Source organism: Hemitrygon akajei, chromosome 17, assembly GCF_048418815.1.
Source record: "Hemitrygon akajei chromosome 17, sHemAka1.3, whole genome shotgun sequence".
Taxonomy (NCBI): domain Eukaryota; kingdom Metazoa; phylum Chordata; class Chondrichthyes; order Myliobatiformes; family Dasyatidae; genus Hemitrygon; species Hemitrygon akajei.
The window spans coordinates 71,160,377-71,187,390 of NC_133140.1; the positions used below are offsets into that span (position 1 = coordinate 71,160,377).

Genomic DNA, 27,014 nt, shown 5'->3' on the forward strand with positions numbered 1-27,014 from the left:
TGGACACTTTCTGGAGATCCAAGATCTGTATGCTCCACGACCGCAGGACTAAGTGTGTAAATGTAGGAGGGGACTATGTTGAAAAATAAATGTGCCAGGTTTTCTAAAATTGACTCAATCTACCTTGGGCATCAATTACCCGTCGTATGAAAGCCAAGTGCTCAAATTTACTTGAGGATATAACAGGGAGAGTTGATAGAGGGAAATTGGTTTACATAGTGTATCTAGCTTTCCAAAATGCATCTGACAAGATGCTGTCTAGGATGCCGGTGGATAATTAAAACCCCATGGAATTGGAGGAAGGATGGATTAATAAATGGCCATCTCTTAGAAACCATGGAGATGGAATAAGTAGGTCCTTCTCAGACTGGGAGGAGGTTGTCTGAGATGGGATCAGTTTTTGGCTCACAGTTGTTCACATTTAATGACATGGAGGAGGGAACAATATGTAAGCTTTTCCCAATGATAGGAAACTTGGTGGAACTCTGGAATTCTCTGCTTTGGTGGGCAGTGGAAGCCTGGTCATTAGAAGTATTTAAAATGGAGATGTACAAACACTTGGAAAATTGAGGAATGCAGAGTAATGAAGAAATGGGATAGAAGAGGACTCAAGGCCAGCACAGATCAGCCAAGATTATATGGAATGCTAAGGCAGGTTCAGAAGGAGCTAATGGCTTACCCTGCTCCTATTTTGTCTTTTTTGGCTCATTTGCAAGCTAGTAAACCCAAGGCACACATAGTTTAAACATGACAACTTTTATTTACAGTATTTTATTTACAAACAAAATATTATGTTCCTGTCATTGGAATACACAGATATAAAAAATTACATACTGTATTTTGCGGCCAGAATTAGGAAAAAAAATTATAATATACTAGCTTCAACCAAGTGATGAGTTATGAGTCACAAGATGAAAAATCAGACCACAAATGCGTCTTGTAAACCCATTTCATCATGTAATGAGATCATAACTATCAGTGACCTAACTTCAGATACCTGTTTTTTCTAGATTTCCATTATTACATTTTTATTATCAAAAATAAAATCAGTCTCAAATTTCAAATTAACAATTGCTCCATCATATTTCAGGGTCTAATTCCAGATCCATAGACCGGTTTACTTTTCTCCCAACAAACTATAAACTACAAACTATAAACACTCCAGGCCATCATCCACCTCCCCCATACCAATCCCAAGTTAATCTGTGTCTGTTTAAAGCAGGGCTCCTCGACCTTGCTTAATGCTAATAGTCCATGGCACAAAAAAAGTTGGGAACCCCTGGTCTAAAGCAGTCTCCAGCAAACACTCAACAGTCAACAGAAGAAAGAAACCTGCAACCTCCAATTTGAAATCACCTCAACCCACTGACAATTTGTATTACATACAGTAACATACTAAAGGGTAAACTTAAAGTTGGTGCCAATTCTGGTAGAAATGCAACTGGGCTGAATTCTTCCAAATGTAAACTACAGTGTATGAGCAAAGATGTCAACTAAACACCAAATAATGGTCAAAAATTGTCTGATGTCACTCTCTGTCTCAGCAGGATTAGGATTCCTGGGTCACGGAATGCAAACCATATAATTAATGACCAACAACTTACAATGTGCCCTCCCTCTCCAACTAGGAAATGTCAGCAATTTTGTATGCCTTTCTTCCATTCACCTAAATAATATTTTATTCGTGCTCACTCTGAAACCATAAACCAGGTGCAAATGGATCATAAATCCAACATAAAATTTGCACTTCACAAACTACTATATCATTTTGACAAATAAATTCCCCTTCACAGAAGCTGCCTGACTAGCTGAGTTCCTCCAGCATTTTGTATGTGTTCTATAACTACTGACCGTAAAAATGTATGCTGCTTGCTTAGTACAAGCATGCAAGACAGGAAAAAGAAGATCCATCATTTTTTAAAAATAATTCTACACTTTTTCTTGTTTTTCCTTTGCTTTTCTTGGTGAAGAAAAGACATGGTTCCACTGGTATCGTCTTCTATTCACAAGCCGTCATAGCCCTGTTTGAACTTTGATGGAGAAGTCAGTTATGGCTACGAAAAGCATCGCTGCAAACTAAATGCACCATTTGGAGTTCCATCAAGGGTTAATTAGATAATTAACAGAAACCACATCCTCAACTGTCCATCACCTCCCTCCATTCCCATTTCCCTTTCTACCAAGGTCCATTGCCCTCACCTATCAGATTCCTTCTTCTTCAGCCTTTTATATCTTCCACCCACCTCCTCACAGCTTTTCACCTTACCCACCCAAATGCCAACCCTCCCCTTACCAACATCCAGCCAGCTAGTACTCCCTCTTTGTGTTATAATAATACTCACTCCTTCCTTCTTATTATGACTTCTTCCCCTTCCTTCCCAGTTCTGATGAAGAGTCTCAGCACAAAATGTTGGCTATTTATTCTCCTCCCAATAATGCTGCCTGCCTTGCTAAGTTCCTCCAGCACCATCTGTGTGCTGCTCAAGATTTCCAGCACCTACAGAATCTTTTGTGTTTAGGTTCAATGATGATATCGATATAAAGGTTAATCAGTTCAACAGGATTCAATTTGACCTGTTATTCATCTCCCACTAATTGTTGGAAGTGAAGGAGCCTCATGTTGCAACTTGTGTTTACAATTGAAATTCAAAAACTACATTGATTTGAAGTTAAAATCATTGGAGACTGAGAAAAAGGAATTTATAGGAATGGATATTGAATACAAAATCAATGTGTATTACAATCTCAGAAAATTTAGGCAGATGTCATTGGAAAGGAAAAGAAGTGCAATAACATGAATCATTTAAATACATCGCTAATAATTACGAGTGATGAAATCTTGGTACTTTTTGGCAGCAATTAACTGACAAAGGGTACCTTTGTTGTGAATTGATTATTGAGTAAATACTGCTGAAGTCTAGGTAGTTTTTGGTGAAGATATCACTGGCCTTATTTATTTAAGAGGCCATTACAGACCTCAATTGGTCTTATAACCATATAACAATTACAGCACAGAAACAGGCCATCTCGGCCCTTCTAGTCCGTGCCGAACGCTTACTCTCACCTAGTCCCACCTACCTGCACTCGGCCCATAAACCTCCAATCCTTTCCTGTCCATATACCTATCCAATTTTTTTAAAATGATATTACCAGTGCTAAAGCAAGATTTCATCACAGTCAACTGATGGCTTTAAAACTTTTTTAATGAATAAACATAGGGATTGTTCAGTCATACTCTAGCTACAATAGGGTCTCTTAAGAGACTCTTAGATAGGTACACGGAACATAGAAAAATAGAGGACTATGTGGTAGGGAAATTCTAAGCCATTTCTAGAGTAGGTTACATGGTCAGCACAACATTGTGGGCCAAATGGCCGTAATATGCTGTAGTTTTCTATGTCCGAAGTTTGAGGTACTCCAGCTACCTGAATGTGCCAAGTGTGGAGCTAGGAATTAATGATGGGATGAGTTGCAAGAACCTGCACTGAGAAGCAGAACAACAATATAGAAATAGCTCTACCTAGAAAGCCACCTGTGGTTGGTAGCGCAATACAAGTTGCGTAATAGAAGCTGTTCTACTTCTCTCTCAAAATTCAGATCTAAAATAAAACCACTTTTCAGAAGCAGAAGGCTCAGCCATTACTAGAGAGCACATTCAGCACTACTAATTGGAATGGATGTTTCCAGGAAACTACCTCTCTGTTATACACAGCGACCAATAGTGTGCAAGCTATCCGGAACTCTTGCTTGCTTCCGGAGGTGCTTTGAACTCTGGAATTGCAATGGAAAGCCAATGCTCTACATCTTCTCAACTTTCTAAACAATATTTCACAAATCACTATTTAGAACAGTAATTGGACCCTAGATGCTGCCTGACCTGCTGAGTTCCTCCACCATTTTGTGTGCAATTCACAAATTGCATTTTTTCTTCTTTCTTTCTTTCTTTCTTTTTTTTTTTAAACACACACACACGGAGTGGTGGTGGCCTGCAACACACTGCAACAGGTGGTAGTGGAGGCGAATACAACAGAGGAATTTAAAGGGCTCATAGCTAGACAAATGAATGTGCAGACAAATGAATGGGTAGATATCAACATTCAATAGTCAGAAGAGATTAGTTTAGTTAGGTTGACAGAACATCATAGGTTGACAAACACTATTCCTGTGCCGCTCCATTCTGTTTTCAATTTACTCAACATTTCCTAACTATCAGTTGCAGAGATATGAAATTGGATTTTTATCTAGACCAGAGTTCCCAGTGTTTTTTTATGCCATGGACTCCTACCATTACCGGGGGGTCCGGTTGGGAGTCAAGACAGTGCTAGACTGAAGCAAAATTTATCATGGTCAACTACAAAAGCACAGGTCAGTGTATGTACCCTTAAAATATGGTACTGAATAAACAAAGGAACAAAACTGGAGTGTTCAGCTATTTGAATAATCCAATGTGGGTAGTCTGGGAGTGAAGTGATGGGAAGTGAATCCTAATGAAGTGTCTCATCCCCAAAGGTTTATTCCTTTCCACAGATGCTGATCTGCTGAGTTGCCCGCATGTGTGTGTGTTACTCTGGATTTCCAGCATCTGCAAATCCTCTTGTTTGTGAGGTGTACTTGTGCTAGTAGTGATAGGTTTAGGAGCACCAAGTTTAATTGTTTGCATAGTTATGACTATTTCCTTCATTTTACATATCAAAAGTTAATTTTTTTATATTTCATTTCACAAGTTGTTAACTTTGCTTAAGTCATAACTCAATTTATTTGGTCCATTTATCTGTTGCTTTAATGGTTGAGCAAGACTTTCTGACTGACAGCATTTCTGAACTGCTTAGACAACCACAAGTGTAAGATAGTCATCAATAATTATATAAATAATTCAGGAGAAACTTCCTTAATGAGGAAGGTGAGAGAAAACACAAATCTGTACCACACGCTGCTGTTGAGATTAAGAACATCAATGCCTTCAAGAGAAACATAGTGGAGAAAAGAATAAAGCAGGTGTCAAAGGGGGATGAAATGTGTCAAATGTGGGGCATAAACACTGGCACTGATGTGCTAAGTTAAATAGCATATTGTATGTCCAAACTGCATTTATTTAGCAAAAACATTCATAGCAGATTAACAACAGGAAGACAGGAGTGTTATCTGAGGAATTTCACTGTACACACAGAAACTGCACTAGTCAAAAGTAAATGGTTACTCTGACAACATCTTTAAAGAAATTAACTGGAGTGGACTTGGATACAGTCCATCAAAAATAACCATCGTAGACAAAGCTATTTCAATAATCAGTTTTGTTTTAACCATAGCTAAATTGGGAATCGAGAGAGGATTTAAATGGCATGTTTATTGTGGGTTCATATATAATGGTGTTGATTAAAAAGCAGATGACTTTGCTGGGTGTGAAAATAAAATTCCATAGCAGAATAAGGAGGAGTTCCTAATAGCTTCTGGTGGAACTGCCATCAAAATAATCTTCCAAGGACTCTGTTTTCCTTGATCACAGCAGCTGGCATTTTCATGCCTCACCAGCGAAGTATATTACATTCAGAGTAAAACCAATGTGCTTGTACTGTTTCATTAGAGCAAGGTTATATTGTGACTATTCCAGTCTCACTTGATGGATGCCACTAATTTCAATTAACTGCTCTGCTCGCTGCCCTTGTACGTCAGCCGTCTTATTGGTAGTAAATCAGCGGCTGAGCAGGAAGGTTTTTTTGGTCAAACCTTACCTCAGAGACCGAGAACAAAAATATAGACTGACATACCAATGCAGTTCACAGCTGGAGAGGGTAAGTGCTACACAGGTGAAGATGCTACTTTTTGGATGAGACATTAGTATGAGATCTAGTCACCACTCTCAAGTGGGCAAGTGTTTCACAGTAACACACATAAAATGCTGGAGGAACTCAGTAGGCCAGGTTGCATCTATGGACAAGAGTAGGCAGTTGACATTTTGGGCCAAGATCCTTCATTGGGACTGGGAAAAAAATGAGAAGTCAGAGTAAGATGGTAGGGGGAGGGGAGGAAGAAGTTCAAGGTGGTAGGTGAAACCAGGAGAGGGGAGCTGGGAAATTGATTGGTGAAAGAGATAAAGGGCTAAAGGCCGGGGGGGGGGGGTGAAATCTGATAGGAGAAGGTAGAAGACCATAGTAGAAAAGAAAGGGAGAGGAGCACCAGAGGAAGGCGATGGGCAGGTAAGGAGTTAATGTAAGAGAGGGCAACGGGAACGAGAATGGTGAAAATGAGGTTCAATTACCATAAGTTCAAGAAATCGATGTTCAAGCCATCAGTTTTGGAGGCTACCCAGACAATATAAGGTGTTCTTCCTCCAACCTGAGTGTGGCCCCATCATAGGAGGCCATGTTCTGACATGGGAATAACAATGGAAGTAGAACTGAAATGGGTGGCCACAGGGAGATCGCAGGTGCTCAGCAAGGTGGTCTTCTAGTCTATATCTGGTCTTACCAGCATATAGGAGAGTGTGCTGTTGCTTGCATTTCCGGATTTTCTTGTCAAATGTTTCACGTTGCTATTTTGAAGAGGAAAGTTGTCACCTGGACCCTGACTAATATTTATCCTGCACTGAACATTATTGAAACAGATATCTAGTCATTATTCCATTGGTGCTTGGGCAAGATTGAACACGAAATGGCCAACATAGAACCCCATTACAACAATGACCACTTAAAAATAAAAAAGTACTAAATTAGCTGCAAGATTAGTTTGGGATGTCTGGAGATCAGGAAACATGAACGCTTTCTGACTTGATCACATTCTTTGTTAGATTTATGTCGCTGGGTCTTCAATCATAGCTGCATTTCTACTTTCCCATCTAACAATTCTAAGCTACTGCACAACCTGAAGTGCGAACGTTGTCTGCTTCTAAGTTTAAGAATACAGCTAAGGATTTTTTTAAAAAATCAAACTCAATAACATTATACAGCAATTATAAAAAGGTGCAATTATCAAACTAGATTCATTTTAATCCATTGAAAATAATGTTTCTTCCTCTTAGAAATCCATTGTCCTCAATATATAATAAATATTTCTTTCACTGCTTGTGTCCCAACAGCAATGAACAGTATACCAGGAACAAGTCTGTTCAAAGCCTATTTTTAATATAAACTCCTTTGAATAACTTTTCACAGTAAAAAATAAAATTGTATAAAATATATTTTACAACAATCAGTATTGTTACAAAAAAAATTAACAACAAAAAATGAAAAGATATTTAAAGTACCTTGGCAATGCTATTGGCAACCAGCAATGAGGGACTTTTTCCCTTTAATGCTACCAACTTACAAAGTCTTTAGGTGGCTGAAGCAGAGAGTTTTTTTTAGCTTATCTGCTGGTTTTCACTGAAGACAGGTCTTTGGTAGCCATAACTATTCATGCAAAGTTCATGAAGAATCAGTTTGTCTTCCGCTGTTTCATTGGATATCTGAAAGTTAATGTTTTGATAATTCCTTTCCTGAAGCACTGCTTGGAGAATCTGTTTGCTTTTCACCTGCTCTATCTGTGAATTGCAAAAGGAAAACACGTTGTAACTTCATTACAGAAAAAAATATTGCTCCAAGATGCACATAAAGAAATCATATAGTACAGTAATCTTATCCCTCCATGCACTCTCTAATAATTTTCTCACCTCCACTATGATTAATTTTTTGCTCAAGGGTTTCATGTCAGGAAACTCCTCTCCAAAGCATATAGTCACTTTGTTATTTGGGGGTGGTATGCACTGTGGGTTCTCTGTGTAAAGGCGCAAGGCTGCAAGAGAAGTAACACATTTTAATACAATGCACCACTGCCACATTTTATACAGTCTGTCAGTTTCCAATTCATTTGCCTCCCAAGCATACACTATTCCATTATATACCCAAGATAAACAAAGAATTTTTCCCACTGAGGCCAATGTTAACTTTCCTCAAACCTTGCCCTCAAACAGAAGTGGCTAATTTTAAAGGCAATAGTGAATATCAGAGCCAGAGGCATTTACACAATATTACAGAACTTCAGAAAATTACAATTTGAAATTAAAATAAGGTTATCACTGCCAAAACACACTCAAGCCCTTGAGGTGCCAACCAGTCCCAACGATTCCCTCATTGTACCCATGAACATCATGTTCTTCTTCAGGGACCACAAGCACAGTCATAGCCCAGAAGAGAGAGGGGCAGAACCCTAAACTGCCCACTGTCTGGACCTGTGAGTAGCCACTAAAGTGGTCATCATAGATTTCGATGTGCTTTAAGAATTGCAAATTAGTTATTTGCAGTGTTGATTAATCCCAATAATGGCTTTGATTGATTGGATCTCAATAAATATCTGTTAATAAAAAAACATTTATCAGTTTGTTTGCTTGAAAGACTGAACTTAGCTTCTGAAACTGACAGCAAATTTGGAGTGAATTAAACCCTAGTTGGAATTAACATAATTCTTGAGAATACAGTACTTCCTTGTTGGACCTCACACAAATTTCCATCCTGTTTGACTGATTCATTCAGGTAAGACTAAGATATCTCAACATACTGTGGTTGGGAGTACTTGATACATATTCATCTATTCCTATTCAAGGTTAATATCATACTCTGTCAGGGATGTCTAAAGCAGGGGTTCTCAACTTTTTTAATGCTATGGAGCCTTACCATTAACTGAGGGGTCCTTGGACCCCAGGCCGGGAATCCCTGCTCTAGAGAATAATCAACAGAATCTGTTACTGCCAGTAATCCTTAAAGCATCTTCAAGGGCAAGATTGACAAAGTCCAGCGAGTAGGTCAACAATACAAGCCCTGAGCCCAAGTATATGCTCCTATAGAATCAATAGTCTTAACTAGGTAGCAATTTATTTTGCAAGAGAGACAGCCTATCTGAATCAAGGCAACTGGCACAAGCAGTAACAAAATACTTTCCAAGCCATGGAATGTCACATCACAGGCTATTCTGTGCCTCAGAGCTGATGAACAGATAATTAAATGATGGATGAGGAAATATGTTTGGGAACTGAAGCTGAGAACGTTGTGTCATGCAACCCAGCAACTGTAAATCCAGAGTCTAATGATGCTTGAGGTGGATGGTATTTCATCAGATGAAAAGCTCTGATTGCAGGTCATCAATCCAAAACATTGACTCTGTTTCTCTCTCTGCAGACGCTACCTGTACTGTTGCGTGTTTCCAACAACTGTTGCTCCTGTATTTTGCTAGTCCACTAATCCAATTCTCCCTGAGAATCAACCCCGTGAGGACATCATTTAACCTCTTCTATGTTTTTTAAACAATGTATTTTTAGTAATAACATGTCATAAAATCACACAGCACTACAGGCCATCCAGCCCACTGAGCCTATATTGGCTTTCTGTTAGCATTAAACAACTACCGTAGTTCAAGGCCTTTCCCTAATAATTCATGCAGCTGTTTATTAGTGTGTTTTTAATTTGTTTTTGTAAGCCATTATTGAATCTGCTTGTGCTAGTCAGATAATTCCTGTGTATACCTACTTGCTGTTAAAATGCTTTGCCTCTCAATCTTTTATCTAAAATCTGTGTCTTTTAGTTCTCAAATCTTTCAAAGAAGAGATGCCCTCTGATCACGATCATCTTCCAAGAATTTCAACATTTCAGTCAAGCCACTTCCCAATTATCTCTGCCCTAAAGTAGAAAGCTGCAAAAACCTGCCTCGCCGTGTGCAATCACAACTGCCACCCATCACATGTTGCCTGCGTTCATTCCAGGAATGAGGGATTTCGGCAGTAGGACTGGAAAAACTGGAGTCCACCTTACAGCAAAATGGGTGAGGAGAGATTTAACAGGGTTGTACAAGATCCATAGATGAGGCTACTTCCAGCAGAAGATGGGTGATAAAGATTTAAAATATTGGGCAAATGTTACAAGGAGGGATAAAAGGAAAATCTTTATCACATGAAGAGTGCTTTTGAAAGAAAACATATTGCCTATAAAAGTGGATGGAAAAGTAGTAATGAATATTCAAAAGGGAATGAATAGGCATATGATAAAAATAAATAACATGTAGGTTTTAAGGACAAGAGAACTATGACTGATGAAATTGTTCTGAGTTACTAGCAGACATTTGATAAAAAAGCTCCCTCCATGGCTGTAATAGTTCTATGGTTTGATAGGCTTTACAGAAATAGGCCCTCTGAGGATTTAAAATTAGTGTTGTTCACACCCATATAAACTTAAAAAAAGAGAGTACCTTTAAATACCACCCCTGCTCTAAATTAGTACATTATACTGAGAGTGGCTTCCTACTTGCCCCTGTTAAATACTGTGTGACATAGCAGATTGAGTCACGGATACACGGTCCAGTGAGCAGCCCACAACAGGTTAGCCACTTTACTTTTGACACAGTGGGCTAAATAATGGTTAAGATAAAAATGTATTTTAAAACTTTTACACATAGATAACAAATTACCAGGACAGTACGAGAATTGCTGAACCTTACAAATGTAATATTTTGTAAAATATCCAATGAACTGTGTTTACAGATGTTATTCTTCACCAAGGGCAATTTGCATACTGTAATCACACTAACAATATGGGAGTAGGAGTACGTTACAGGAAATACGTCATGTCATAGCAATGCAGAATGCAAAGAGTTCTGGCACCCAGATGTGCTGTAGAGGGTTGGGCATGGAGGCAGTATGACTAACGTCAAATTTTAGCTCGCCAGAAGTTTTTCCCAAGAAACTGTTGCAATTTTTATTGATACTGTTAATAAGTTTTGCATGCTTATGGTTTATAATTTGCATGCCCAATAGGACCTTCCACAGCAAAACTGGCCTAAAAATACTTGAGTAACAGCATTTGAGTGGATTACATCCAGCATACCATTGGCACAATACCCGTTCTCTTCCTGATGGGATGTTGCAACAAGAGCTTCCAACAGGGGCCCTGACCACTGGGAAGGACATCAGGACTTAAAGAACTTTCTTGACTGAATCCACAAAAGAAAACTGAATCAAAAGGAGGCCATGCAGGTGTGGGAAAACTCAGGGGAGGGAACTGACGCACTGATTCTACGCATGAGCACATGGTTGCCCATCTGATTGGTTTCTCTGCCTTCAGGTGCTCGATGGGGTAAAGATCCAATGCGCCGGATCAGAAAAGGCGGCAGAGGGTCATAAACTCAGCCAGCTCCATCACGGGCACCAGCCTCACCACCGTCGAGGACGTCTGCAAAAGGTGCTGCCTAATTAAGGACCCCGACAGCCCACATCGTGCCCTCTCCTCCTCACCGCCATCAGGGTGGAGGTACAGGAGCCTGAAGCTGCACACTCAATGTTTTAGAAACAACTTCGTCTCTTCCACCACCAGATTTCTGAATGGCCCGTGATCACTCTCGCACAATTTTGCTCACTTTTTGCACTATTTATTTTTTATACATCTCTTACTGTAACTTAGTAATTTGTATGTATTGCATTATACTGCTGTCACAAAACAACAAATTTCATGACACACATCAGTAGTAATAAGCCTGATTCTTGTTCACAGCAGGCAGCCCTGATGTGCAATGTAACCAGAAATATCCAGGGAACTGAAACATAGACCAGCAGATAAGGCATAAAGGAAACTACCAGATGTCATACTGAAGTCCAATTAATTATTACATCATTGGCTAACTCAATGCAATATGGTTTGACTAGATTTTCATCTATTTGGTGGACATGCATTGCACCCAAAAGCTACATCTATTTTAGCAATGGAGAAGATATGCTGCTGCATAACCGATGTTACCATTACAGACAGATAACAGAAAGCATTCAGGTGAATGGTGCAGACATTCCCAATGTACAGAATTTTACCTGGAAATGGCCAGTAGCATAACCCAATCCAGGTGGAATTACTTCCATGTGCAAATGGTGTGTGGAAACGTGCCAATGGATCCAATTTCTGGGCTAAACTGAACTGAAGTAAAATTTGGCCTGTAGACGCTGTTGAAGGTGACAGTTGCACACATTCTGCCTCAACCTCTCAAAGAGTCACAGAAAAGTACAGCACAGAAACAGGACCCTCCATACCCCAACCATCCATGTACCTATCCAAACTTCTCTTAAACGTTGAAATCGAGCTTGCACGCACCACTTCACCATTTGCGCTGGCAGCTCGTTCCACACTCTCACAACCCTCTGCGTGAACAAGATTCCCCTCATGTTCCCCTTGAACTTTTCACCTCTCATCCTCAACCCATGACTTTTGTGTGGTCCCACCCAACATCAGTGGAAAAAGCCTGGTTGCATTTACTCCATCTATACCCCTCCTAATTTTGTATACCTCTATCAAATCTCTCAGTCTTCTATGTTCCAATGAATAAAGTCCGAACCAATTCAACCTTTCCTTATACCTCAGGTCCTCCAGACCTGACACCATCCTTGTAAATTTTCGCTGTACTCTTTACTTCTGTTCCCACACGTGGGCATGCAGTCCCTAGGGCCTTCACTGACTAATGTGCTTCCATGGAAATATTAAAACAAGCCACACAAAATGCTGGTGGAACACAGCAGGCTAGGCAGCATCTGGCCTGGCCTGCTGTATTCCACCAGCATTTTGTGTGTGTTGTTTGATTTCCAACATCTGCAGATTTCCTCGTGTTTGCTCCGTGGAAATATTCCTATGATTAGCCCAAGCCTGGAAATTCAACAAGATTAATTATACCAAACTCCCATCCTGTGATAATAACTAGTCCACCAATCCTAAACCTGTCCTTTAAAGTATTACAAGCTTCCTAAATACCCACTTAACATGCCTTATGAACCAAGTTCCAGCACATTCCTCATGATATTCCCAAATCCCTATCCATCAGGAATTATGTTATTCTATTTCAGCTCTGATCAGGCAAAGATTCACCTATTCCTGATCGTTTTAGTAAGGCAATTCCTTTAGAGGTGACAGGAACTAAATGGTTACCATCCTCTAACAAGGTAATATATTTATTATATTTCAAACTTATCCATTTAACAAGGTCTAATGTGAATTACAGTTCTTTCTCTAATTAGGAAGCTTAATAGAAGTATTCTTAAATGACCACTGTGGAACAATACCAAAACTATTTTTAACTCCTTCTGCTATTTTAAAAATAATAACATAATTCTGCAAAGTCAACATGTGTTATTAAAGGGAACTCACACTTGACTAATCTATTGAACTTCTTTGAGAATGTTCTTAGAGGAGGCTGCAGAACAAGGGCATTGAATTGGGAGTAATATACTTGAATCGATTCAGAGCAACACACCAAAATGCTGGAGGAACTCAGCAGGTCAGGCAGCATCTGTGGACAGGAATAAACAGTCGATGTTTCAGGCCGAAACCCCTCATAAGACCTATCACCTCCCTCGGAATCTCCCATCCTCCTCCTTTCTCTATGGCCTATTCACCTTTCCTATCAGATTCCTACCTCTCCAGCCCTTTATCTTTCCCACCTTCACTTATCACCTTCTAGCCATCCTTCTTTCTGTTCCCCCCCCCCCCCCCCCCCGTCCCCACATTTTAAACTTCTTTGGATATTTTGTAATGTAAAGATGCAAATTAAACACCACGTTATTTTTGTAACACAAACCTTGCAGAAACTGCTTTGTGTCAAAAAGCTTTACTATCGCATCTCTCTCCAGCTTGTTCGGCCTGTCGACATACGGCGCACAGGGGCCGCTCCAGAAAACCCTGCCTTGGCAGAGCCTTTTGATGTAGATCCCCTCATTGTTGCTCAGTAGCAGCACCCCACGCTCTAGGTGAGTCAAGAGTTTGTTGGTAACCTGCTGTTGCCGAGGATTCGCAATCTTGTTTGTAGGTGGGAACAGAACCTGCTCCATGCTTTCCGGCCCGTCACTGGTGATGGGAGCGTGATTTACGGTTATTCTACAGCCATCGGACCGGCGAATCGGAACCCGGGACATCGGAATTCCTCCATAGTAAAATGTGACTATCATTTGGCAAAATCCTAAAGGTAATATTTAAATATAAGAATTACAGATGCTGATCGGTCTTTAGGAAAACAAGATATTCCAAAAATAGTTGGACAACTATCCAAGAGGTCTATACTATGCAACTTGATACCAAAATTCAAATTTCTTATCAACTCTGGATCCCACAACCTATGGACTCGCTTTCAAGGACTCTTTAACCCACGTTCTCAGTATTATTTGTTTACTTTCTTTTGACATTTGCAATTTGTCTTCTTTTGTACATTGGTTGTTTAGCAGTCTTTGAAGTTTTTCACTAACTCCATTGAATTGCTTTCTTCCACTGAATTCAGGAAAATGAATCTCAAGGTTCTATATGATGACATATATAGCACATACTTTGATTATACATTTAGTTTATTGAACCCATTACCACACTTATATTTTTTATTTCTTTTGTAATTTTAGTAAATTTTATGTATTGTGTTGTATTGCTGGCACAAAACAACATTTCGCGACATACACTGTCAGTGAAAATAAACCTGATTCTGATAAATCCAGATAACTGATTGCATATGGAATTAAAATAGTAGGAATATGAAACCAGCAGACAGTTATTCAAAAAACTCCAGCAGTTCCTTAAGGAGAGGAAGCCATCCTTTACCCAACCTACCCAATAATGAGACCACAGTAATGTGGACAACTCTGAGCTGTCCTCTGAACTGCCCAGAAGACTGGCTGGTAAATTCTGGCCCTGACATTGACGCCTATTATCTGAATTACGTTTAATGTGATAAATCTTTGCTCACTAATATTGATAATAATAATAATCCAAGTCAATAACAGAAGCACAAATGATTGAAATTAGAATAGCAAGTGTATTTTGGTACCTGAATTAGCTTGCATGGGTCCAAAGTTATTTGTGTAATATAACATGGAAGAGTCTGTAACCAAGAAAGTTATAGATGCTCTTAAATTTTCCACAGGTTGAAGGAACATAGAAAGATATACTTATAGAACTCCTTGCAATTTTGGGCCATCCCAATGCATTTAAAATTCCATTAATAAAAGCTTAAGTATAGACATTTGGAGCATTCGATCAGTTTCATTTAGGCTAAGTATTATTATTAAATATTAAATGATCAATCAGGTTATTCATTAGTATTTTCATTAAATTCTAATGGAAAATTAAAAAAGGAAAGATAGAAAGCTGCACTTTCATACGGAATTCATCTGCACCCAAAGGCTAACTTCCTCAGATAATCTAAGATCTGATGATTGTTATAACTTAAAATAGGCTAAATTCTGCTTGGCAAAGCTGAAGGCCTAGAGAGCTTTAACAAATGGCTGGGTCTCATGCCAATACATTTTACTCCTCTTGCTAAATAAATTAGCTGATTTGCTCAGAACAACCTAAAAGAATATGTAGTGGTGCACCAAATCCCCTTACTTCAACACATACAAACTGCTGGAGAGACTCAGGCCAGGCAGCATCTATAAAAAGGAATAAACAGTCGTCGTTTCAGGCTGAGACCCTTCATCAGGATTGTTGACATTTTACACCACAAAATAAAAATTGAGAATATGGGCAACATGGAAACCTCTCAGAATCCCAGTGGTAGGTCATAGGCCACAATATTCCCTTTAAAACGCAAAGTAAAATGTGCCAGCCAATTATTAAAAAAGGAATACTTTATTTTACCTTCAATTGTGTGTCGACCCCACCAGTCTATCTGTGGTTGGCTTGTACGATCCTCTTCTGGAGGAGAATGACTCCTTTTTATTATACCATTATAATCTACAATAACCTGCAAATATTTAATTAAAAGCATATTACCAAGTTGTTGCTCATCAAGAACTTAGTTAATCAGTTTTTACAAACAACATGTTCCACGTAACCAAACAGGACATGCCCTCTTTTCGCTGCTGCCATCAGCAAGAAGGTACAGGAGCCTCAGGACTCACACCACCAGGTTTCGGAATAGTTCCTGCCCCTCAATCATCAGGCTCTTTAACCAAAGGGGATAACGTCACTCAACTTCACTTGCACCATCATTCAAATTTTCCCATAACCAATAAACTCACTTTCAAGGACTCTTCATCTCAAGTTCTCAAATTTATTGCTTATTTATTATTATTATTATTTCTTTATTTTTGTATTTGCACAGTTTATGTTCTTCTGCTTCTATTATGGTCATTATTCCACTGTGGATTTACTGTGAATGCCCTAAAGAAAGGGTTGTATATGGTGACCACATAAACCAAGGAAGATGACAAAGTAATATCCGATCCTTCACTTATCGATATTACAAATCAAGTGTAGAAATAACAGCTGCTTGCAGAACAGATTCACCCAACTTTTGTTAAAGATATTTATTCTTAAATGCTGGATCGCCCAACCTTTACTTAAAGGCCACATCCTCAATGCCAAGGATGTTCAAGCTCAAGGCACTTAACTTCCATAAGATCTATGAGCAGAATCAGGCCATTCAGCTTCTGTCATTGGAAGAAGAGACAACACATCAGAGCTTCACCTGCCTGGTGAGAGTCTCTGGGGCATAGGAAGAGAATAGGCTTTGTATCTCTTGGAGTTGCACTGAGAATGGAAATAATTGGTGCAGATGGATAAGTGGTAATCAGCGTAGGGCAGGGGTGTCAAACTCATTTTAGGTCACGGGCCGGATTGAGCAAAATGCAGCTTCATGCGGGCCGGATCAGTCGGACGCGTGCGAACGCAGCTTTCGTTGCCTCCGTTTTTTCAGCCTGCTCTCATGTGTCTCAGTCTCTGCTATAACTACAAAGTGTTTCACTTTACAAATTCCGTTTCTTATGAAGAAGACTGCCGAATAAACACTAAAAACCCTGAAAACCTGGTACCTGAATAAACTCAGCATTAGCCATATCATACGCCATAGGCACTTCGATTACTGGGACCAGCTTTAATAGTAATTAGATATTATCTCGCGGGCCAAAGATAATTCCACCGCGGGCCTTGAGTTTGACATATATGGCGTAGGGTTTCCTTCTGCTTTTTTGGATTTAGTCCCATGAGCCTTCAAAGCATCTAGCTACAACGTTAAAGATTCCCAGGAATAGTTTCTCCCAGCAATATACTAACGTGTCCCCAACTTCGGTGGGTCAAGTCTGGTAGTGGAACAGAATGTACCCAGGAATTAAATTAGTGGAGTTTGGTTCATTGTCTGTAAGTAATGATTCTGTGTCACCATGTGTGGTTGCTCAATCAAAATCTGACAAGCAACCAATGTGCAAAATAAGACAAAATGTGCAAATGCATAATAATAATAATAATAATAATAATAATAATACCAGAAGACATTGAAGCAGAAATAGGCCATTTGGCCCATCAAGTTTGCTCTGCCATTTCATCATTTCACAATCACATTCTCCTGCCTTCTCCCCATAACATTTTTAATCAAGAGTCTATCAACCTCTCCTTTAAATGTACCCAATGATGGACTCCACAGCCATCTGTGGCAATGAATTCCATAGATTCACTACACTCTGGCTAATGAAATTCCTCCTCATCTCTGTTCTAAATGGATGTTCCTCTATTCTGAAGCTGTGCCGTCTGATCCTAAACTTACCTACCATAAGAAACATCCTCTCCACATCCACTCTATTCAGGCCTTTCAATATTTGACAGTTCATTATTGAACTGTCATTCATCTAAACCCCAGCGGGTACAACTCCAGAGCCATCAAACATACTTCATATGTTAACCCTTTCATTCCTGGGATCATTCTCATGAACCTTTTCTGGACCTACTCCAATGCCAGCACAACTTTTTTTTAGATAAGGAGCCCAAAACTGCTCACAATACTCCAAATGCGATCTGACCATTGTTTTATAAAGCCTCAGCAATACATCCTTGCTTTTGTATTCTAGTTCTCTCGAAATGAATGCTAACATTGCATTTGCCTTCTTTACCACCGACTCAACCTGCATATCAACTTTCAGGAAATCCTGCATAACAACTCCCAAGTCCCTTTGCACCTCAATCTTTTTTAATTTATTCCCCATTTCAAGAAGTCCATGCCTTTACTTCTACTAAAAAGCATGACCAAGCACTCCCTACATTATATTCCATCTGCCATTTCTTTGCCCATTCCCTCAATTTATCTACGTCCCTCTGCAGACACCATGCTTTCTCATCAACACCTGTCCTTCACCTAACTTTGTATCATCCACAAACTTGGCCACAAAGCCATCAATTCCTTCACACAAATCATTCACATGCAACATGAAAAGAAGCGGACCCATCTACAAATCCTGTGGCACACTACTAGTCCAGCTGCCAACCAAAACAAGTCCCCTTTTGTTCCTACTCTTTGTCTCCTATCAGCCAGCCAATCTTCTGTCCATTCCAGTACCTTTCCCATAATTCCATGGGGTCTTATTTTATTAAGCATCCTGATGTTCAGCACATTGTCAAAGACCTTCTGAAAATCCAAATAAACAACATTTGTCTATCCTGCCAGTTATTTCTTAAAAGAATTCCAACACATTTTTCAGGCAAAATTTCCCCTTTACAGAACCATGCTGACTTGGCATTTTTATCTTGTGCCTCCAAGTACTCCAAAACTTCATCCTTAATAATGATTCCAACATCCTTCCAACCACTGAAGTCAGGCTAACTGGTCTATGACTTCCTTTCTTCTACCGCCCTGCTTTCTTAAAGAGTGTTTTTTTATGATTTCTAAGTCCTCTGGAGCCATTCCAGAATCTAGTGAACCTTGAAGGATCATCATTAATGCCTCCACAATCTCTTCAGCTACCTCGTTCAGAATGCCAGGAACAGCCACATCATTCATTATCAATTGGCTCATTTATGCAAACGTCTGCCAAAGTCCACTGATAAACTGCTCATAATTATTCACCAGAAGTTCAAGGCAAATGAAAAAGCTGATCTTTACTTGTAACATCTTCACCCATAAATGTCCACAGTGTCTGGCTCAGGAAAAAGCAGCTGGCAGTGGAAATATAACAGCTGCAAGGAGATTAATTTACTAATTTAAGAATGAAACCTACCTTGTACTTCATTTTTAGAAGTGCTTTATAGTTTGTTTGTTCATTGAGATACAAAGGGGAATAAGCCCTTCCAACCCTACTGCCCAGCAACCCCCATTTTAACCCTGGACTAATCATGGGACAATTTACAATGACCAATTAACCTACTAACCAGTTTTTGGACCGGAGGAGGAAACTGGAACACCCGGAGAAAACCCACGCATTCCACCCGGAGAACATGGAGACTCCTTACAGAGAATGTCAGAATCGAACCCTGATCTCTGATGCCCCAAGCTGTGATAGTGTCACATCACACTAACCTACTGTGGCACCCTATTGTGTTATTTGCATGGTGAATCATTTAAGTATTCTTGATTTTTAAATAGGTTTAGCACGTCGTTTGTAAGATTGCAAAAGGGACAGCCCCGTCAGATAGCGAAGTTGGGTGTGTGACTTGCTGAGTGTCAATCATGTACAGAATTGGAGCTTGTTCTCACCCACCATGGAGACTTGATTACTTCAAGCAAAATGGGTGCATAGACTTTCATCCAAAATATTGAACCTTCAGCTCAGTGCAACCAACTCCGTGTCAAATTTCAGGCCAAATAAAATTCAGATTGTAATACAAAAAGTCAATTTTTCTTTTTATTAGATTATCTGTTTATTGTTAAGAAATAAATTCTGTGTGCTATAACACACAGGATGTATCAAGACAAGTTTCAGCCCAATATTAAATTAATTACCTGCTCTCATGGTTCCGGCGAGAAAAGAACCGGTCAAAAGAACTATAAAAATGGCTGGTATGTTGGCACACATTAGTCCCTCAGCCAACATTAGCAAAGATGGACTAACCGATAATTAATCCAATATACTGATATGAGAAAACACAATATAAATATTGACAACCAGATTGGCATGAAAAGTTGTCAATTGGAACCAAATAAATTTTAAATTTGGGGAGATAAAATGACTTGAAGCATTCCATAGCCTCTTGCCAAAACATTCCTAAGTGCTTTCTTAACAATGCACAAGATAAAATCATGAATGGAACTACTGATCTTTTGTATTACTATATATATATATATATATATATATTCAAAAGGTACTTGCCAATGCACCAAGTCAAATTATGCAGTGCCATTCAATCCCATTAGTACAAGAAGGTGAAAAACATAGAGATACGTACATCCTTCATGATTTCATCTGAGCCAGGTGGACTACAATCCATATCGGTGATATCACCTTGTTCATTGGACAGACTGCCGAATTTGCCTGTTTTAGATAGAATAGGGCACAGGATTCAGCCACTGTGGTAAGAAAGTGTTAGTGGAACATCAACTGAAAATGACAATAATGCACCTGCCATAAAGGACCTACTTAAGAAAAGACAGGAGTTTCCGAAATGGGGAAGCACTATCTCCCTCCACATACATGTTCATATCTTTGCAACTGCATCGGAATCCTCTTGTAAGACATACATGTTGGAAAGATCCTCGGCTCCACATCCATCGGTAATGGGCACGTCACCAGTACGGCACAATGGCACAGCAGGTCATGCTGCTGCCTCACCGTTCCAACAGCCCAGATTCAATGATGACCCATGTATAATATCCCTTCGACCGCACAGATTTTGCCTGGAGGTTAGACTCTCTCCCAAGTCCCAAATGCATGTGGTTTGATAGGTTAATATGTTACTCTAAATTACCTCTAATGTGGAAGAGTCAGAATGGAACTGAACTGCACATGAAAGAGAGTTAAGTGGGGGTATGAGATTGATGAGACTGCTCGGAGAGCCAACACAGACTTGGTGAGCAAACTAACCTCTGTCATAATTTGAGGAGATAGCAAAATAAATGAGAAACACAAGGGACGCTGTAGATGCTGGAAATCCAGAGTAACACACAGAAAACACTGGAGGAACATGAATAGGAAAGAATAAGGGAAAGAATAAAGAGTCAATGTTTCAGTGCCGAGACCCTTCATGAGGATCACAAATGCTCTGGATTACTGTAGGTTCTTGAAGACAGCTGCTGTGGATAATACAGATCTGACACCCAGCTGCCAGTAATTATCAGAATATATGCCCCGTTAGAGATGGTATGGTAGCACAACATTTTAGAGGTGACCTCAGTTCAATTCCCACCACTGCCCATAAGGGATTTGTACATTTTCCCCATGGGTTTCCACTAGATGCTCCAGTTTCTCCTGACAGTCCACAGACGTGCCAGTTGGTAGGTTAATTGGTCATTGTAAACCATCCCGTGATTAGGCTAGTGCAGCTCGAAGGGTCAGAAGGGCCTGTTCCACGCTGTATCTCAATAAATAAATAAATTCCTAATCTCTTAACAAAAACAAAACATGATATCGGGGGAACGCCATGCATGGTTTAATAATAGTCACTTCTTATACATTTTTCCACTTACCAAAAACGTTGTAAAACATTCAAAAGTAGTGAATCAAAGAATAGAGTTTCCTTATCACATTAAAAACAGAATTCCATGAACAAATCTAATTCCTTCAATTCAACCAGCTTGTAATAGCATAGTCTCCCTTCCTACCTGGACCCAGGTTATTTTGATTTCCTAAATGCTTCAAGCTTGTACTAAAATATTGTTGAAACATTGCATTATTCCCTATCGTTCAAATTCTGTCATGTCTCCAAAAGACAAATTTTGCGAACATTAAAATTCAGTGAAAAGCTTTGTCTTCCTTATAAGAAGTAAACAGCAAATTATTTTCACCAAAGATCTTCTATTCAGTAATCAAAATAAATTTCACATAATGAAATTCATTATATCATTCAGGAAAAGATCATATCATTTTGGATAAGCATGCCACTTGACTGATTTTCTTCTATTACCTCCTCTACATTTCTGTAGCTATATTACTTTACTCTACATCGGGGTTGCCAACAGACCCCTTGCTTAATAGTGCGGGTCCATGGAATAAAAAAGGACAGATTCTTCCACCAGGCCATCAGATTGATGAACTCATGCTGATTTGAGTGTATTTCTATGTTACATTGACTGTTCTATTTATTATAAATTATTACAAATTACTATGATTGCCCATTGCACATTTAGACAGAGATGTAATGTAAAGATTTTTACTCCTATGTATGTGAAGGATGTAAGAAATCAAGTCAATTCAATTCAGGTTGGCAAGATGCATAATTTACATTTAATCTAAAGTCTTCAAGACTTAACTCAGGTTTTGTATTTCTGCCCAAGTGCATCTCATAACACATATCAAACTCACTGCATTATGTAAACTTACATTTCTGCTGGCCTTCAGGAACAATACGATAGACCTTATAAGGTTCTGAAATATCAAGTTGTGAACGATCTGTCACCTCTTCAAAGTCTGGGCTTTTGTTGAGTGCACAGCGAAGCCTCGTCTTCCATGTGGCAGGCTCTGCTTTCTCACCTTCTTTATACTTTCCTTTGAAGATGGCCCATGCCTACAAGTACAATGCAAATGTAAAACCTGATGATTATCTCATATCTCATCGGCGCTTCATGTCTTTGCTGAACTAAGACTGTTAAGCTGGGAAACAGGTTCTTCCTCCAGACTGTGAGACTTGCAATCAACCAGTACACATTACTTATGACAATGCCAGCAGCACTTTATGTCAACTTGTACATCTACAATTATTTTTAACTGTTAGTATTTTAGTATGTGTTGTATGTGATATATGCACTGTGTTTTACACCTTAGCCCAAGAGGAACGTTGTTTCATTTAGTTGTATACATGTGTACAGTTAAATGACAACAACCTAGAACTTGAACTTAAAGGTAATAGTAGAAGGCTATGCTCTCTTCCCACTACTTCCATCAGGAAGAAGGTACAGGAGCAACAGAACTCACACCACCAGATTCAGAAACAGTTATTATCCCTCAATCATCAGGCTCTTGAACCAGTGGAGATAACTCCACTTGCCCCATCACTAAACTATGGACCTACTTTCAGAGACTCTGTATCTCATGATCTCAGTATCTTTTACTTATTTATTTTTTTCTTCTTTCTTGCTGTACTGGTGCAGCTTGTTGTCTTTTGCACACAGGTTGTCCACACTGTTGGTGCAGTATGTCATTGATTCTATTATGGTTATTGGTCTTATTGAGTATGCCCACAAGAAAATGAATCTCAGGGCTGCAATATGGTGGTGTACGTGAACTTTGATAATAAATTTACTTTGAACTTTGCACGCAAGCAAGCATGACATTCTTTTCAGCACACAGATGAGGATGTAAGATTGCATTACACTGCTTTGGTCTGGTGCACTGTACACTTGTGGCAAAATGATAAAACTCCTCCTCACTCACACCTGCACTTGGAAGACATATTGCTAGAAAGACGCAAGATGTTGCTTCTATCAACGTTGCTGTTGAGATCATTAGATCTAATTTTTTTTTAATAAGTGGCAGCATAGAAGTGGACTGGCCAGTAGTGCAAGAATTTTGCAGTGAGGTGTCTGCTTTGAATGCTTCAGTGTACGAGATTCTTTAATTTTTTTTTCCTAACTATAAATTTCACTAGGCAGATTTTATTAAGGAGAGCAAAACAAAGTTAAAGTTATCTTGCCCTGGATCTTTCCATGCTGCCTGCACACATCAAGACTTCAAACTTTAGCTCCAGGACTTTGTACAGTAGCTTGTACTTCTGCCCAAGTGCAGTATGCGGGTTTTTCAGCCCGACACTGGCGGAAACCCTCCAAACAACCCTACAGTATTGATATAACCAATGAATACACGACTCTGAACAGATTCTCTGACCTGATGGTGGAGTTAGAAACATGCAACATTTTTCTTACAGTAGCTCCTTCCTTCATACTTCCAATCAATGATATATTTTTGGAGACTATTATATAAACTTAATTTTATATTATTTATAGTTACTTATTTTTAAAAGCTCTTCCATGAAGTGCTCTTCAAGCTTATTCCACCTGATGTATCTACCACATATTCACAATATGATCATCTTAATCACCTCATGATAGTAGCTCGAATTGGAAAGCGCTTATCTGACCAACAAGAAAAAAGTCTGTTACCTGCTTTCAGAAGTTAATTTCTATAAATAGAAACATAAGGTCATCCGTTTATAAAAGTGATACTGGGGACAAATTTTACTTATTTCACAGGTGACAAGAGAGAGAGGGACAGAGAGAAAGCGAGACAGAGAGAGATCCATTTTTGTAAAAGTTTACATTTTGAAAGATTATGCAAATTATCTTCCTGCAGTACTGTACTTTTTTAGCTCAGCCTGCATTCAAAGAAAAACATCTGACACAAGTGAACTCGGTAACTCAATTAATGAAGCAATCAAAGAAACTTCTGCAAGTTATTCCCATCCTGGAGGAAGCTCACAGAATGAGACTGACTGAGCTTCAAGTTCGACTTTGAAAGGTACAAATTTTACAGCAATATCTTGGGACCAGTCGTAACTACCCGCAGCGTAATAACCTTTAACGTTTACCACTGCAAATCAGCCTTCCCCGACACTAACTTTTGTAAGGATAAACTCATTTTTAAGCACGCTATTTCTTTAACAACATCATAAACAGTTCCAAAATCCTCGTACTTTAAATATGGAGGCGTCCACCTCCTGGTTGTAGTCCTGTTTTCCAGCGTGTTTCCAGGGAATCCGAAAGGTGACTCGCTGATCGTCATCCCACACCAAGCCCGGGTATTGATCGCTGTCGATCTGATCGATTAGCCACTGCTTGAGTCGGCGCATCCCGCTGCTGTTTTTATCGACCATCCCGATCCTGTATTTGCAACATTATAATTCACATCCAGGATAGTGAAATACATTAGTGACAGTAAACTGACTAAAAACTATTTAAACTATAGATCTATGCATCAAAGGATAGAAAATATAATTTAGCATATTTATACAAAGTTTGTAAACTTGTCTCAAAGAGGCATTAAACTCTTTGCTCACCCTTGCATCGTGACCTCGTAGTTCTGTGCCAGAAATCAGTCACCTAGCCGCGTTATATTCTTTCTCTTCCGCCTTCGTGTGTATAGTAAATGATAATTGCTTTCAAACAATACCGTTTTATTCGGACTCAAAGGCGGTCTTCGTAAGTTTATTTACTCTGTGGAAGGAGTGGCAACACTCCCTGCCTGATAGTGACTGACACTGAAACTCACCAAACGCCTCCCAAAGTTTCGCACAGCAGGACCAATGAGTCGAGGGGGGAGGGTGGTATTTCCTCCAAGCACCTCCTTTTACAAGAAATCAGATGGGCAGAGTATCCCCCGTGGCGACCTCCAGCTTCTTGTGTTTCGGCGGTTTTGTGTGTAAGGTGTCAGATTTGGTGGCATTAAAACTTCGATGGCACTTTATGCCACATCTTTTTGGCTTGCTGTCAATTTAAGAACAGAGGCTGAGTGCAGAGGGGGATTTACTTAGAGGAGAGTCTGGGGGAATTTCCCGGGATCTGTACGCCGCCTTCTGGCCCGCTGTGGTAATAGTCCGAAGAAAAAGGTTTTGCTTTTCAATCTGACCATTTCATTAGCCCTCGATTAAAATCTTTCCCCAATGAATGAAATTCTTAAGACTAGAAGTGCTAGAAATCTTAAATAAAAACAGAAAGTGCTAGAAAGATTCAACAGGTCAAGTAGCAGCTGTGGAGAAGAAACAGGCCATACTTTGGGCCCTGGACCGTTTTAAAAGAACTGTGAAAAGTTTAAAACAATATAGGTTTTTTCTCTCTCTCTTTTCCCAGATGTATGTTGCAGGTATCATAGACAAGCCTAACTTGTATTGCTTGTTCTTAATTCCCTTTGCTTCAGTTGGCTTATTCCAGGAATATTTTTTTGGGAATCATTTGAACTTCAGCCACATTGATTTGGAGCCATTCAAGAAAAGAAGGGCAAGAGTAGACTCTCTAGTCCGTTAAACTTGCCCACCTTTCAATATGCTGGTGACAAGCTCCTACTCCTCTTCTGAACGGGTTGCCATTAACTCTGACCTTTTAAAAAAAAAGTCTTCGTCCACCTGTACTGCTTATATAGTGATCCGTACACCCTACCTCAGAAAACAACACATTTCTACCTTATTCGGCATGTACATTTACATGTATTAAAAATTTGTTGTAGTGTGTTGTTGAAACATGCAACAAAAGCAAATTCAACAATTATAAAGAAGTATTATATAACACTAATTTTGCAAATATAGACTTCCCGATATGTATTGGTGGACTGCTATAGAGCGTCCTCAGAATCACCGGCATACGTCGTGAAATTTGTTAACTTTCCGGCGGTGGTGCAATGCATAATAATAGAAAAAAAACCTGTAAATTATAATGAATATTGATATGTTGAATTGTTAAATAAGCAGTGCACAAAATAGAAATAAAAACGTAGTGAGGTAGTGGTTATGGGTTCACTGTCCATTCGGTAATCGGATGGCAGAGGGGAAGAAGCTGTTCCTGAATCGTCCGTTGAGTGTGTGCCTTCAGGCTTCTGTACCTCCTAATGACAGCATGACCCGGGCGGTGGGGGTCTTTGCTGATGGATGCTTCCTTTTTGAGGCATCACTCCTTACACCAATCCCGTTATTTCGTGGGAGCATTTTTCTTTATTCTGAATACATTAACTGAACTTTATTTGCCCAAATGCCGGAGGAAAAACTTAATCTCTTTGATCATTAGCGTCACTGAATGACTTAACCACGATGTTCCCTTACTGTAATTTTCGTTGAATACACGGAGAGTTTTCACATTCACAATGGGAACTTTTGTTTTCTGACTATTGAAACAGTACTCAGTTCATGAGTACGGTGATGCTATAATCAGTCCTTTGTAGCTGTGATGATGTTGCTAAAATAAGGACTATTCAGCCCATCCGTCTAGTCTGGTGCAGTAACTATCCTAACACTTCTTCCAGCGCTGTGGATAAAGAGGAACTGTTGGATGCGTTAAGATTTTCATAAGGTACAGTATTTGATAAAGTGTCACATCAAAGGTTATTGCAGAAACCCCAAACCACGTGGTGTAAGAAGTAGCTGATTGCCGTGAGTGGAAGATTGGCCAGCTAACAGGAAACGGATGGTAGTTCTGTTTTATGG

The 27,014-nt window shown here is 39.4% G+C and overlaps 1 protein-coding gene across 2 annotated transcripts; it reads right to left on the bottom strand.

Moving 5' to 3' along the window:
* Positions 1–740: 740 nt before the first annotated feature.
* irf8 (interferon regulatory factor 8) lies at positions 741–25,153 on the bottom strand. 2 transcript variants are annotated; one of them, XM_073070360.1, is made up of 9 exons: positions 24,882–25,149; positions 24,519–24,705; positions 22,214–22,397; positions 20,124–20,209; positions 15,612–15,717; positions 14,800–14,853; positions 13,570–13,947; positions 7,646–7,767; positions 741–7,516 (listed from the first exon to the last, which is right to left on the bottom strand). In XM_073070360.1, the coding sequence occupies exons 1-9, from the start codon at positions 24,887–24,889 to the stop codon at positions 7,337–7,339; spliced, it is 1,305 nt and encodes a 434-aa protein (XP_072926461.1). In that variant the 5' UTR covers positions 24,890–25,149; the 3' UTR covers positions 741–7,336. The 2 variants fall into 2 exon arrangements, with proteins under 2 accessions (XP_072926461.1, XP_072926462.1); XM_073070361.1 differs by lacking the exon at positions 14,800–14,853 and having other exon boundaries at positions 24,882–25,153.
* Between the last annotated feature and the right edge of the window lie 1,861 nt (positions 25,154–27,014).